At 60.2% G+C, this 13,373-nt stretch overlaps 3 protein-coding genes across 8 annotated transcripts; all 3 read left to right on the top strand.

Annotated features, from left to right (window-relative positions):
- The first annotated feature begins 514 nt into the window (after positions 1 to 514).
- MAZ (MYC associated zinc finger protein) lies at positions 515 to 5,657 on the top strand. Of its 5 annotated transcripts, XM_079120492.1 has the most exons (7): positions 515 to 627; positions 1,266 to 1,352; positions 1,440 to 2,290; positions 2,693 to 2,756; positions 3,035 to 3,206; positions 4,002 to 4,225; positions 4,540 to 4,693. In XM_079120492.1, the coding sequence occupies exons 1-6, from the start codon at positions 592 to 594 to the stop codon at positions 4,202 to 4,204; spliced, it is 1,413 nt and encodes a 470-aa protein (XP_078976618.1). In that variant the 5' UTR covers positions 515 to 591; the 3' UTR covers positions 4,205 to 4,225; positions 4,540 to 4,693. The 5 variants fall into 5 exon arrangements, with proteins under 5 accessions (XP_078976618.1, XP_078976619.1, XP_078976620.1 ...); XM_079120493.1 differs by lacking the exon at positions 4,002 to 4,225 and having other exon boundaries at positions 560 to 627; positions 4,540 to 5,657; XM_079120494.1 differs by lacking the exon at positions 515 to 627 and having other exon boundaries at positions 791 to 1,352.
- Positions 5,658 to 6,731: 1,074 nt separating this feature from the next.
- PRRT2 (proline rich transmembrane protein 2) lies at positions 6,732 to 10,313 on the top strand. The gene is made up of 4 exons (XM_079120497.1): positions 6,732 to 6,870; positions 7,572 to 8,489; positions 8,783 to 8,915; positions 9,089 to 10,313. The coding sequence occupies exons 2-4, from the start codon at positions 7,599 to 7,601 to the stop codon at positions 9,097 to 9,099; spliced, it is 1,035 nt and encodes a 344-aa protein (XP_078976623.1). The 5' UTR covers positions 6,732 to 6,870; positions 7,572 to 7,598; the 3' UTR covers positions 9,100 to 10,313.
- Positions 10,314 to 10,446: 133 nt separating this feature from the next.
- On the top strand, positions 10,447 to 13,270 carry PAGR1 (PAXIP1 associated glutamate rich protein 1). 2 transcript variants are annotated; one of them, XM_079120500.1, is made up of 4 exons: positions 10,447 to 10,586; positions 10,955 to 11,439; positions 11,641 to 11,723; positions 12,823 to 13,270. In XM_079120500.1, exons 2-4 carry the CDS (start codon positions 10,961 to 10,963, stop codon positions 13,020 to 13,022), a joined length of 762 nt encoding a protein of 253 aa, XP_078976626.1. In that variant the 5' UTR covers positions 10,447 to 10,586; positions 10,955 to 10,960; the 3' UTR covers positions 13,023 to 13,270. The 2 variants fall into 2 exon arrangements, with proteins under 2 accessions (XP_078976626.1, XP_078976625.1); XM_079120499.1 differs by having other exon boundaries at positions 10,455 to 10,586; positions 10,943 to 11,439.
- The last annotated feature ends 103 nt before the right edge of the window (positions 13,271 to 13,373 follow it).

Here is a 13,373-nt window from a genome sequence, read left to right as displayed (position 1 = left end):
CGAAAAGAAACAAAAAGCTGACGCGAAAATCGGAGGACGCCGACCGTTAGACGGGCGCGCGCCTAAGTTGGCTCCGCCCCATCCGTACCCCCGGCGCGCGCTCCCCTATTCTCCCGCTCAGCAACGACAGCGGTGTTGTGTGCGCGTGCGCGCGAAATAACGGCCGCTGGCGGAGGGAGGTGGGGGGGTGCAATCGTTGAAGGGGGGGAAGAGAAGAGAAGCCGCCCTGTCTCCCGCGCACCCACCACCTGCGCCATCGTCAGCCAATCAGCAGCCGTCTCAGGGGTCTCGCGCTTGGGGCGACTCAGGCTGCCGGGTGGCTCCCCCGTCCCTCCTCCCGTCAGAGTCCCTCCCGAGCCTCCCCCCTCCCGCTGGCCTCGCGCGCGCTCGCGCTCGCGCCCGCTCCAGCCTCTTGTGTGTCCTCGCGCCCCCCGCCCGCCCTCCCCGCGCGCAGTGTGCTCCGCTCCCCCCACCCTCCTCCTCCTCCCCCCTCCCCGCGCGCCTCCTCCCCAGGTTCCCCCTCCCCCACTGCCGCCTCCTCCTCCTCCCGCCCCAGGGTGAGCGCGAGCCACCTCCCTCCCTCCCTTCGCCATGGATCCCAGCAACTGGAGCAGCTTCATCTTCCAGGTAACAACCCCCTCCCCCCGCCCCCCACCCCCCCTTCCCACACCCCCTCCTGCCCGCCCTCCCTCCCGTCCCACCCCCCCTCCGCGCGCCCGGTGCGCGCGCAGCTGTCCCCCTCCCTCCCTCGCGCCCTCCCCCGCCCTCCCCGAGGCGCCGGCTGGGCGCGCGCGCGGCGGGGGCCGAGGCTGCTCCCTCGCTCCCCCCACCCCGCCCCGCCAGGCTCCAACCGCCGCCGCCGCCGCCGCCGCCGCCGGGCCCCCGCCCCCGGCCCCCGGCCCCCGGCCCCGCGGGGCCTCCCGCCCCCACCCAGGGGGCGTCGCCGCCGCCGTCGCCGCCGCGCTCCGCGGCCCGCAAGGCGCCCTCCTTCCTGCCTCCCTCCCGCCGGCCGGGGTGCGCGGGCGGCGGGGCGGCCCGCGGGCCATGCGTTCGGCGCGGCCCAGCCCGGCCGGCCGGGGGCGGCGCCCCGAGCCCGGGCCCCGCGCGGCCCGCGCCCCCGGCCCCCGCTGAGCCCCGGGGGCCCCACCGTGGCCGAGGCCATGTTCCCCGTGTTCCCTTGCACGCTGCTGGCCCCCCCCTTCCCCGTGCTGGGCCTGGACTCCCGGGGGGTGGGCGGCCTCATGAACTCCTTCCCGCCACCTCAGGGTCACGCCCAGAACCCCCTGCAGGTCGGGGCTGAGCTCCAGTCCCGCTTCTTTGCCTCCCAGGGCTGCGCCCAGAGTCCATTCCAGGTGAGTAGGGGCCGGCTGTGGCGGGCCGGGCCGGGCCGGGAGGGCGCCGACTCGCGGCCGCGGCCCACACGGTCCTTGTCTCCGCAGGCCGCGCCGGCGCCCCCACCCACGCCCCAGGCCCCGGCGGCCGAGCCCCTCCAGGTGGACTTGCTCCCGGTCCTCGCCGCCGCCCAGGAATCCGCCGCGGCTGCTGCGGCCGCCGCCGCTGCCGCCGCCGCCGTGGTGACTGCACCCCCGGCCCCGGCCGCCGCCTCCACAGTGGACACAGCGGCCCTGAAGCAGCCCCCGGCGCCCCCTCCGCCACCCCCGCCTGTGTCGGCGCCCGCCGCCGAGGCCGCGCCCCCCGCCTCTGCCGCCACCATCGCCGCAGCGGCGGCCACCGCTGTCGTCTCCCCAACCTCGACGGTCGCCGTGGCCCCTGTTGCGTCTGCCTTGGAGAAGAAGACAAAGAGCAAGGGGCCCTACATCTGCGCCTTGTGCGCCAAGGAGTTCAAGAACGGCTACAACCTCCGGAGGCACGAAGCCATCCACACCGGAGCCAAGGCCGGCCGGGTCCCCTCGGGTGCTATGAAGATGCCCACCATGGTGCCCCTGAGCCTCCTGAGCGTGCCCCAGCTGAGCGGAGCCGGCGGGGGAGGGGGAGAAGCGGGTGCCGGCGGCGGCACGGCTGCAGTGGCCGCCGGTGGCGTAGTGACCACGACCGCCTCGGGAAAGCGCATCCGGAAGAACCACGCCTGCGAGATGTGCGGCAAGGCCTTCCGCGACGTCTACCACCTGAACCGACACAAGCTGTCGCATTCGGACGAGAAGCCCTACCAGTGCCCGGTGTGCCAGCAGCGCTTCAAGCGCAAGGACCGCATGAGCTACCACGTGCGCTCACATGACGGCGCTGTGCACAAGCCCTACAACTGCTCCCACTGTGGCAAGAGCTTCTCCCGGTGTGCAGGGGCCTCGGTCGCCCACTAGGCCGGTGGGGAGGGAGGGACGCCTACGGAGGTGGCCTGGCCTTGGCTGGCGGGGAGGGAAGCGGCTCCGAGGATGGGGAAGGGGAGCCACTCCCAGGGAGGAGGGAGGAAAGCCTCTCCTGGTTACCAGGGAGCAGGGGGTGGTACTCTGCAAAGGAGGTGGGTCTTTGGGTTGAGGGAAAGCGTCGGTGGGAGGAGGAGGAGGAGGAGGAAGTCGGGCTGGAGGGGAGGGATTTCCTGCTTGTGTAGGACCATGAATCTTTGGGAGAAAATGCGGGGACTTTGAACAGCCTGCGGTGGGAAGCTAGGCAAGACTTGGGGCAACACCTCACCCCAGGGCCTGGGCCCTAACCCCCAACCCCAACGTGTCCCCAGGCCGGATCACCTCAACAGTCACGTCAGACAAGTGCACTCCACAGAGCGGCCCTTCAAATGTGAGGTAGGAAGCCCGCCTCCTCCTGTCCTGGTTTTCATGATTTTGATCCTCATTGTAGTTGTCTGAGTTCAGCCTCTCAGACCCCCTTTTTCTCTCTCTTCTTTTTGCCTTTTCACTCCATTTTCTCATTTCTTCTTCAAGGCCTCGTCATCACACTCCCATTTCCTACAGATCAAAGATCCCCAAGGCTCTGATCCCTTTAACCTCTTGCTCCCTTCTCCCCACCCCTGGAAGCTTTAACTCTCCTGTGACACCCCCCCACGCCCCTCCCCCCTCCCCAGAAATGTGAGGCAGCTTTTGCTACGAAGGATCGACTCCGGGCGCACACAGTACGACACGAGGAGAAGGTGCCATGTCATGTGTGTGGCAAGATGCTGAGCTCGGCTTATATTTCGGACCACATGAAGGTGCACAGCCAGGGCCCTCACCATGTCTGTGAGCTCTGCAACAAAGGTACATGCTCAGGGATGTCAAGAGGGACAGGGACGGGGAAGCACAAAGCTGGTGGCTCTTCCACAGAGTGGGTTAAAGGTGCTGTAGCCAAGAGCTCGTGGCATCTAGAGCCCTTTGGGAAGCAAACCAAGCAGCATTGGGAACAACTGAACATCACTAAATTCTAAGAAGCCATAGCTGGAGGAGCCGATCTACCAGAGATTCAACCTCCTGGGTGTTTGTGGGAAGAATGGGAGTGGGACATGGCTGCTTTGGGAAAGGAGTAGTCAAGAGAGCCAGTCCCCAAGAATCGGAAGACAAGGTTTCAGCCATGCAGCCACAAGTTCTTGTCTCCAGCTCCTGGCCAAGTGGAGTACACCGGCAGGGGTTTAACAAGCACATGTCCTGGCCCAGTAGCAGAAAAAGTTGCTTTTAAATGCACTTACTCAGTAACTGGGCTGAGACTGTGGGGCACTGGAGGGAAGGGACACAGCCGTCTTTGCTGAGAGTCAACCCTTAAAGTAGCTAGGAATCAGTGTCCTATTATCCCTGGAGAGATGTCCCAGCCATGGAGAAAGAATGAGGTCTGGGTTCCCAGGCTGAGAAGTGGGCACCACTCCACCCAGGCCCCGGGCTCAGGAAGGGGCCTTGCCCCACCAGCCCCAGCAGAGTAGATGGCCCCAGGCTACCAAGGATGTGGTGGGAGGAGGACAGGGCCATCTGAGGAGGGCGTCCCCAGCCTAGGAGAACAGCCCCGTCTCTGGGGTCTCCATCTGGCTGACCCCCATCCCCCCATCCCAATCCGCCCCCCCATAGGCTTCACCACAGCAGCATACCTGCGCATCCACGCGGTGAAGGACCATGGGCTCCAGGCCCCGCGGGCTGACCGCATCCTGTGCAAGCTGTGCAGCGTGCACTGCAAGACCCCTGCCCAGCTGGCCGGCCACATGCAGACCCATCTGGGGGGGGCCGCCCCCCCTGTCCCGGGAGATGCCCCCCAGCCACAGCCCACCTGCTGAGGGGGACCCCGCACCCACCAGGCAAGGCGTGGGGCATGGCTGGGGGGGGCGGGATGGGGTGTGTGGGACAAGGGGGCTCAAAGGGCCCAATAGGGGATCTCAGGAAGGCTAGGGATGCCAATGTGTCATTTAGATTAGGGAGACTCCAGGGCCAGGGAGGGCCCTTCAGGAAAACTACTCTGGGTAAGAAGTCAGGCCAAAGCTTCTGGGGACCAGATAGGAAGTGAATAACGGCTGTGTCCCAGGGGAAGTAGTCTGGAAAAGAGTCTGGGTTAAGGGGCATGGCTCTTGCCATTCAGGTCGCACTGTGATCCTTGGTATTTCTCCCTGTGCAGGTACTGGTGAGGTTTGTCCAATGGCAGCAGCAGCGGCAGCAGCAGCGGCGGCAGCAGCGGCAGCAGCGGCAGCAGCAGTGGCAGCCCCTCCCACAGCTGTGGGTTCCCTCTCTGGGGCTGAGGGGGTGCCAGTGAGCTCTCAGCCACTTCCCTCCCAGCCCTGGTGAGCTCCAAGTTGGTGGGGGGAGAAGGGAGAGCAGAGGATAGCCCCTTGGTACAGTCTCCTCTCCCCCTCTCTTCCCACCAACTCTCTACTCCCCCACCAACCAAGGAGCCTCCAGAAGGAAAGGAGGGAGAAATGTGTTCTTAGGGGAATTCACTAGGTTTTAACGATTTGTTTCTCCTGCTCCTCTCTCCTCCCTATCAGAGCTGACCCTACACACACCTGTTCCCTTGGTTGTGTTGAAGTTCCCTGGACAGTAGGCAGGGGTGGCAGAGGACAGGAGCAGCCACTGCCCTCACCCCCTCTCCTCTCTGTAATCCCCTGCCCTGCCCTCCCAGGGATTTGTGAGCCTCTTTCCTCCGTGGTCCTTGCTCTCCTCCTTCCAGTCCTCTCCCTTCAGTCTACTGCCCCTCCCTGGGGAGTTGGTGCTTTTTTTTTGTTTTGTTTTGTTTTGTTTTGTTTTCCAGGGGGAGGGAGGAGAGGAAGGAGGGGAGTCAAAGATTCTGTCCCAGAGAGGGAGAAAGTTGAGATTAGAGAAGGGGCAGAGGCAGGGAAGGCAGAAGTTGTACCTTCATTAGGTAGGGTTGTTGGGGTTAGTCCCTAAACATCATCCTACTTGAAAACTTGTCAGGGTGGGGAAAGTCAAGGGGAGCAGAAGAAGGAGCCACTAGGGCCAGAGGCAGAACAAGAAATGGAGTCTGAGGGGCCCAGGGTAAACAAGGGGAACCAGGGACTAGAGGTGCTTCCTGGGGGCAGGGGGAATGCAACCAGTGTCTCCCCCTTCCCTCTTCCACCCCAGCTCCTGCCCTGGTCTTTTCTTTTCATCCCTCTTCCCCATGACAGAAGCTGTGGCCCTGGCCATGTCATCGTGTTCCTGTGTCCCCTGCATGTTCCTCACCCTCCACCCCCTCCTTTTGCGCGGACCCTATTACAATAAATTTTAAATAAAAACCTGGCTCTGGCTTTGGGTTCAGTGAATTTCCTCACCAAGCCCCTCATCCCTACCTCCAAGGGGGTGGTTCTTTTGCCTGGAATCAGTCCCAGCCTTGCTTTGCCCTATGTAGTTCTGTGCTCTGGCTCCTCCCTCCCCAAGGACAGCCCTAGGGGTGGCAGCACAGATTTAGGGTGTGGCCAAGGCTTCAGTGGATGTGGAGAGCAAGTTCCAGGGCTCCCAGGTCTCTGGGGAAACACAATCTGGACGGGTCCAGAATAGCCACTAAAGGTTTGAAGAGGCCCAGGTTAGGCATCCAAACAGCCTAACCTTAACCCTGCTCTCCCTTAACTACGTACGCATCGCCTGCTTGCTGCTCAGGACCTCAGCCAAATACGTTCACATCCTTAACCCTGAAAAGCGATCGTGGGTAATAAAGGTGCAGAAAGATCGAGGAAACCTGAGCCCTAGGGCCAGGAGCAGTAAGATTCAGAATAACTGCACTCCACCCACACTATCTCGGCATGGTCGCTCTGCATTCACGGTGGCTCCTCGGTCCTAGCCCCTCCTGTTCCAGGCTGTCCCTGCAGGCTCCGTTGGAATTCCCTTGCCTTGCCTTGCTCCATCCTTTCCTGAGCCTTCCAATATCCAACTTCTGCTGCTCCTTCCATGGGGATAGGGAGATTTACTGTTCTGCAGTCTCCCTTCTTTTGAAACCCCACCCTGCTCTTCTGCAGTCTCCCAAAATTTTGCCCCATCTCCCTTGCCCTCCTTCTGCTGTAGGGGTGCCTCCACCCTGTCCTGCCTGCCTCATTAGTCCTGTCTCTCCTCGCAGACCCCGGGTCGCTGCCAGGACCCCCGGTGACCGTTGGCGGGAGGGGCCGAGGACTTAGGAAGGGGGCGCCCCGCCGGGAGGCGCGCGTGGGAAGGGGCAGGGAGGGGTCGCGAGTGGTCCCTGGGTCTGTTGCCTTGGTAACGCAAGGCCTGGCACGCGAGGCTCCCTTGGGCTGGCCGGGAGGGGCCGGAGGCGTGCAAGGGGCGGGGGCGGGCGCGCGGCGGCAGTGGAGCGCAGGGGAGGGGACCGGAGAAGAGGGGACGAGCAAACGCGAGAGAGGAGGGGAGACCCGCCGCCTCCCTCCTTCGTTCGCTGACTTGCTCCCTCCCGTGCTGCGGCTGCTGCAAGGGCGGCAGCAGCGGCGGCGGCGGCGGCGGGAGCAATCTGGAGGCCGGCGTCGAGGTGAGACTGGGACAGACTTAGGCTGCGGGTAGGAGCGGACCTACAGACGGCCGGGTTGCACGGAATGCGGGCGCCTGGCGAGCTGGAGGGTGGTGCTGGGTGCCCCGCGCCATGGGGAGAGGAGGTGCCCGCCCGCGGAGGGCGAGGGAATCCCTGAGAGGGGCTCTGAAGCAACTCAGGAGATGCCTAGGTCCCCTAGGTAGGGGCAGGGGCATCTGCGCCCCAAACGCGCAGCAAGAAAACCGGCACCGCCAGGGAGGAGAGAAGGATGCTGAGGGAGTGGAATGTGTATGTCAGATCCCCAGCCCAATCTGCCTGTCGGAGTTTCCGCTGTCAGCTGCACAGCTTGTTGATTTGGGGTGCGGGGGCATCCTCTGGGATATGAGAGTCTGAATCCTGTTGGATGGACTGCAGAGGAAAGCCTGGGGAGAGTCCTGTGTATAAAAGGGTTTTTCTTCCCTGGGTGCCCAAGCAGAAACCTTTGAGTAGATCATGTCTCCCTGAGGGATGTCCCACCCCAAAACAAAGGAAACCCCAACTTTTCTTCCTTACCCCAGAGACAGCACAAGGCTGGCCTTGAGACAGGAGCCTGGCCCTCTTGGGGCTGCAGTGCTGAGAGCCTCACTTCTCTCCTCACACCAAGCCTGTCTCCTCCTCTTGCAGGGTTTGCTACTGTCTCTGCTGTTCTCTCCTCCCCACAGGGGCTCTCTCCCCTCTCCGGTCTCAAGATGGCAGCCAGCAGCTCTGAGGTCTCTGAGATGAAGGGGGTTGAGGAGAGTCCGGAGACCCAGGGAGAAGGGCCTGGCCATTCTGAAGCTGGAGCTAGCCCTCTCCAGATCCTAGCAGAGGTCCCAGACCAGCTAGAGGCCCCGCAGCCAGGCCCAGACACCTCTGCAGCCCCTGTGGACTCAGGGCCCAATGCTGGGCTGGCTCCAGAAACGACAGACACCCCATCTGGGGCCCCAGAAACAGCCCAGGCCACAGACCTTAGCTTAAGCCCAGGAGGGGAATCAAAGGCCAACTCCATCCCTGAAGAGGCATGCCAAGAGCCAGCATCCAAACCAGAAGTGAACAAAGAGGCCACTGCAGACCAGGGGTCTGAGCAGGAATCTGCAGCCCCTCCCAAGCCAGCCTCAGAGCCTGCTTCCCAGCAAGAACCCCAATCAGACCCTCAGCCAGCTTCCCAACCCACCCCCAAACCAGCCCTTCAACCAGAGCCCCCTACCCAGGGGGACCCCACCCCTGAGGTCCTGACAGAAAGTGTGGGGGAAAAGCAAGAGAATGGGGCTGTGGTTCCTTTACAGGCTGGGGATGGGGAAGAGGGTCCAGCCCCCGAGCCTCACTCCTCACCCTCAACAAAAATGCCCCCAGCCAATGGGGCTCCCTCCCGTGTGCTGCAGCAGCTGGTCGAGGAGGACAGAATAGGAAGGGCTCACAGTGGGCATCCAGGATCTCCCCGAGGTAGCCTAAGCCGCCACCCCAGCTCCCAGTTGGCAGGTCCTGGGGTAGAGGGAGGTGAAGGCACCCAGAAACCTCGGGACTACATCATCCTTGCCATCCTGTCCTGCTTCTGCCCCATGTGGCCTGTCAACATCGTGGCCTTCGCTTATGCCGTCATGGTGAGCCCCAGGAGAAACCACACCTTCCCTACCCTCTCTGCATGGTTCCCACTTACCCACTTACAGGGCCTTTGCTGGTCCTGCCCAGGATCTAACTCTCTGAGCCACCATCGCCCTACCCCTTCGGTGGGAGGAATATGGAGACGTGTCACACAGCCTCACTGACCTGTGCCCTCTTCCCCCTTCCTCCCTTAACCTCATGGGGCTGGCCTCTGGACGACTCACCTGATCCCTGCTGGGCTGGCTTCTCCTGACCTGGGCCATGGTACCTCCATCCCTCACCCTAACCCCAGTCCCGGAACAGTCTACAGCAGGGGGACGTGGATGGGGCCCAGCGGCTGGGCCGAGTGGCCAAGCTCTTAAGCATCGTGGCGCTGGTGGGGGGGGTCCTCATCATCATCGCCTCCTGCGTCATCAACTTAGGCGGTGAGTGGGGGTCAGGGACACACAGGGGAGGAGTGGAAGGGTTGACAAGGGCAGCTTTACTAACCCCTGCCCCTGATCTCTCCTGTCTGTTCTCCCTACTTCTCCTTTGTCTCTCCTTGTCTCCCCTTTCTCCCTGCCCCTGTCTCTGTCTCCCACCCTCTCCTCTCCCACAGTGTATAAGTGAGGGGCTCTGCCCTGCATTCCAAGACTTTTCTTCCTGTTGGGAGCTGCCTTGGGTCCATCCCTCCCTTGGGGGGAGCCCAATCGATGGCCTGGCCCCCATCCCTAGGGACCAAGGGAGCCTGAGCGGCCTTGTTTACAGCTTCTTTCCTGCTCCTGCATCCTGCCAGGCTCCTCTGCCAACCGTAGGCCTCCCTTTCCCTTGCACTGTTTCCAACTTCCCTGCACTTCTGCCTGTGGATAACCCCTCCAGCCTCTGGGTCTCCCTAACTCTGCACTTCTGGAAACCTCCCTACTTCTGGAGACCTCCCTGAACATCTCCCAAACTCTGAGCTCTCGGCGTCCCTGCATCTCTCCCAGTCTTCCTGCACTTTCCCCAGCCTCCTGAATTCTCGCAACCTCATCCCTGCCCTCCTTTTCCCAACTTTCATTGTCTTAGCATTCAACCCATTCCTTGCCTCCTTCCCTTATCATTTTCCCTCCCCTTTCTACATCCCCCACCCCTTCCTCTTTCAGCCTCCTCATCTTTCCTTAGCGTCCTCTCCTCCACCCTTCTGCCATCATTTATTCTGCAAGAGCTCCAGCACTTAGATCAGGCTGGGGGAAAGGGAGCAGTGTTGGGAGAGGGCTACCTAGCCTGGGGCTCCGACTGTTCTCTGCTGGGACCACCCAGGCTCAGCTCCCCGCCCCCGCCCCGCCCCGCGCGCCTTTTGGGTCGCAGAGCTGTGAGCCAGGCCGCACCTGGAGACTTGTGCAAGGGTGGAGACATTTCTGAACACAGGGGAGTAGGGATCGGCGAGGCGGTTGAGGAGTCAGCCGGGGTTGACCCGCCCATCTGGGCTTTTTAACCTCAGTCTGCGAGCTTCTTGCTTAAAAGTGTAAGAGTTCGGGCCACTTGCGTGCTTTGTAACGAAAGAAGCCCAAAAAGTAGGACCAAAGCTCTCAGTAGCAGGGAGTGAGGGAGGTGCGGGTGAGCTCTGTAATTGTTTTCCAAGAGGAAGAGGGAGGTTTGTTGCACGCGACAGCCGCTGAGGAGGCAGGGAGCCAGCTACGACTAGGTTTAGAGTTGGCGGGTTTTTTGTTTTCTAAAAAAAAAAAAAAAAAAAAACAAAAAAAAACTAAAATTCCTTTAAGAAAAATATATCAAACCGATTCTCCCTTTTTGTATGCTGAATGCTGCATGAGTCTGGAACACCAATAAACGGAGACTGCATGAGACTCGCCTCCGGTCTCTTGGTCCCTGCGTTCGTCTGCCCGGCCAGAGCACTGCCTCCAGGCAGAACCCAAAGGGTGGTATACGCATGCGCCGTCACGGTGGCCATCTTTAGTGTGGGCCGAAGCCTGTTTGCCAGAGGCCTACCTGCGCATGTGCAAGCTTTTCCTTGCCTTCCTCTCCCAAGTAGCTTTGACTAGAGCGGAGCCTCCCGCGCCATTTCTGTGCGCCTGCGTACTGTGACCCTGCGCAGCCGGGGAGGCAGGTCTTAGCTCCAGGTGCGTACCGCTGCTGAGTTGACGCGGCCCTGAACTGCGAGGTCCGGGAGAGGGTGCTGGGCCCACGTGTGGAGAGGATGGATGTGAAGGCGAGACTACTGGGTCCGCCCCTCTCCGGCTTGGAAGGTGGATTCTGCGGGACCTCGGGACCGTCAGAGTACCGGATCTCGATCCGTGGGGTGGGGCCCTACTTTGCAGGGGTCTGAGCGCCCCCTCCTGGGGGCAGGCACACTGGCCACTCAGAAAACTGTTGGAGCCTGATTGGTTGAAGAGTCGTTTTCCTAAAACCCTGGGGATCCCAATCACTTGGGGCGGGAGGACCAGGTTTGGTACTCCAGCATTTCCTATATTGTTAGGCCCTTCCCTAGTGGCTTATGTCCCTAGCCCGGGGTCATGGAGATATTGCCTCCACCACTGCGGCGCCTCTGTCCGAAGAAGGAGAAGTGACTTCCGGCCTCCAGGCTCTGGCCGTGGAGGATACCGGAGGTCCCTCTGTCTCGGCCAATAAGGCCGAGGAAGAGGGGGAAGGAGGACAGGAGGAGGCCGAGCCTGCCGGGTCCGGGACCGAGGAGGCACCAGAAGCCCCCAGCACTGAGCGGGAGGAGCGTGTCGAGGGAGAATCCGAGGACTGGTGCGTGCCCTGCAGCGATGAGGAGGTGGAGCTGCCTGCGGATGGACAGCCCTGGATGCCCCCGCCCTCCGAAATCCAGCGGCTCTATGAATTATTGGCTGTCCAAGGTACCTTAGAGCTTCAAGCAGAGATCCTGCCCCGTCGGCCCCCTACGCCCGAGGCCCAGAGTGAAGAGGAGCGATCTGATGAGGAGCCGGAGACCAAAGAAGAAGAAGAGGAAAAGTGAGGGCACAATCTTACACCTTGTCACTAGGGCTCCTCTCCTGATGCCAGGAGAAAATAGGGAGGGGAAAGGGTGGGACCCAGGATCTTAGCAAGTGGAGGAAGGGAGCAGGAAAGGAAGAGCCGACAGGTTGGGGAGAAACTTGTGTGGGTGTTTGAAAGGGCTACCCTTATCCTTCATTCTTTGTCCACCTGTCCCAGACCCCACATGCCCACGGAATTTGACTTTGATGATGAGCCAATGACACCAAAGGACTCCTTGATTGACCGGAGGCGCACCCCAGGTACAAACAAGAGGGGAAAGTTGGCGGGTAGGTGTAGGACATCTCCTCCCAGTTACCCCCCAAATTACTCCCCTGAAGAGGCCTTTGCTGGGTGCCTCAGCTGTCATACAACTTGTAGCTGCTCCAATGAGCATTTACACAGGGGTACCGTCTTTCTGGCTTAGGTTAATACCCTATCCTTTTTTTTTTTTTTTTTTTTTTGGTTTTGGTGATTGAACCCAGGGGTGCTTAATCCCTGAGACACATCCCCATCCCTTTTTATTTTGACACAGGATCTCATCAAGTTGCTTAGGGCCTCCCCAAGTTATTGAGGCTGACCTCGAACTTTCAAACCTCTTGCCTCAACCTCCTGAGTCCCTAGGACTAGAGGCATGCATGCTCCACCATGCCGGCCTCTATCTTATTTTAAGAGACTGTTATAGATAGTTCTATCACGTTTCCCCTTTTTTTAATCCTCTCCTCAAAAGTCCAAGTCCTGGTCATTATTATCTAGATCTACATCCCTGTATCACTATGTAAATTGCCTAATCTGGCCCAATTTCCCACCTCCATGACTTTCTAGAATTTACTCTGGAGTCATTCTTGACTTCTCTTTTTCTTATCTGAACATTCAAACCAGCACAAGTACCATCAGCTCTGCCCCACAACATTTCCAAGTCCATCTGCTGCTGTCTACTTGCAGCACCACACCTTTACCCATGCTGCCATCTCCTTTGCCACATAGTTGCAGTAGCTCTTAACTGATTTCCCTGCTTCCAGTCTCAGCATCAGAGTGGTCCTTTTAAAACAATTCATGTCACTTCTCTGCCTGACATCTCCAGGGATTCCATTGCACGGGTTGGGAGAACGCATATTGAGGGAGAATCAGATTCCCCCTACCATCTTTGAACAGACCTTTCTTCCTGCCCCAAGGCCTTCACACTTGCTCTTCACATTAGTGATGCCTTCTCATAATTCAAGACTTTCATTGCTATGCCCAATCCCAAACCTTAGAATCTCCATGCTGAGGCTTGGAAACCTGGGCATTAAGCAGACTCCCCAAGTGATGAATGAGTTCCACTGCTTCAATTCCTTCATTTCCTACCTTCCTCTTCTTTAGGAGGTTCAGCCCGGAGCCAAAAACGGGAGGCTCGCCTGGACAAGGTCCTCTCAGACATGAAGCGACACAAGAAGCTGGAGGAGCAGATCCTTCGTACTGGGAGGGACCTCTTCAGCTTGGACTCGGAGGACCCCAGCCCGGCCAGCCCCCCACTCCGGTCCTCGGGGAGTACTCTCTTCCCCCGGCAACGGAAATACTGACTGTTGTTGCTACTGCCTCTAGAGTGCAGAGACTGTATCTGCTAGGGCCTGAGCCCTCCTTTCCTAACTTTCCTAACCCAGGATGCTGGGAAACTCGAGAGAAAGAACACCAAGTTCCCAACATAACACCTTGCAGGAAAGAGGGAGTGTGAGTGTGAGAGTGTGTGTGTTGTGTGTGCATTGGGTTGAATATCAGTTTGGATACCTGGGTGAAATTTTCTGAATCGAAAATAAAATATGCAAACTTATCTTCTCTCGAGGGGGCTGCAACTAGAGCCCAAACAGTTGGCCACATTTGAGCAGAGAGGCAGAATCATATTCCCCCAGATTGGAAAATGAAAGCCAGATGGG

This window comes from Sciurus vulgaris (assembly GCF_902686455.1).
Source record: "Sciurus vulgaris genome assembly, chromosome: 18".
Lineage (NCBI taxonomy): Eukaryota > Metazoa > Chordata > Mammalia > Rodentia > Sciuridae > Sciurus > Sciurus vulgaris.
This window is presented reverse-complemented; position numbering and strand designations above follow the sequence as displayed.

Excerpts from the sequence above, each read along its gene's own strand:
- PAGR1 (XM_079120500.1), top strand. The coding sequence starts at position 10,961 with ATGTCCCTAGCCCGGGGTCATGGAGATATTGCCTCCACCACTGCGGCG. Across the intron at positions 11,440-11,640 it reads AAAGAAGAAGAAGAGGAAAA|ACCCCACATGCCCACGGAAT; the intron begins GTGAGGGCACAA and ends CACCTGTCCCAG. Across the intron at positions 11,724-12,822 it reads TGACCGGAGGCGCACCCCAG|GAGGTTCAGCCCGGAGCCAA; the intron begins GTACAAACAAGA and ends CCTCTTCTTTAG.
- PRRT2 (XM_079120497.1), top strand. The coding sequence starts at position 7,599 with ATGGCAGCCAGCAGCTCTGAGGTCTCTGAGATGAAGGGGGTTGAGGAG. Across the intron at positions 8,490-8,782 it reads CCTTCGCTTATGCCGTCATG|TCCCGGAACAGTCTACAGCA; the intron begins GTGAGCCCCAGG and ends CCCTAACCCCAG.
- MAZ (XM_079120494.1), top strand. The coding sequence starts at position 1,161 with ATGTTCCCCGTGTTCCCTTGCACGCTGCTGGCCCCCCCCTTCCCCGTG. Across the intron at positions 2,757-3,034 it reads AGCGGCCCTTCAAATGTGAG|AAATGTGAGGCAGCTTTTGC; the intron begins GTAGGAAGCCCG and ends CCCCCTCCCCAG. Across the intron at positions 3,207-4,001 it reads CTGTGAGCTCTGCAACAAAG|GCTTCACCACAGCAGCATAC; the intron begins GTACATGCTCAG and ends GCCCCCCCATAG.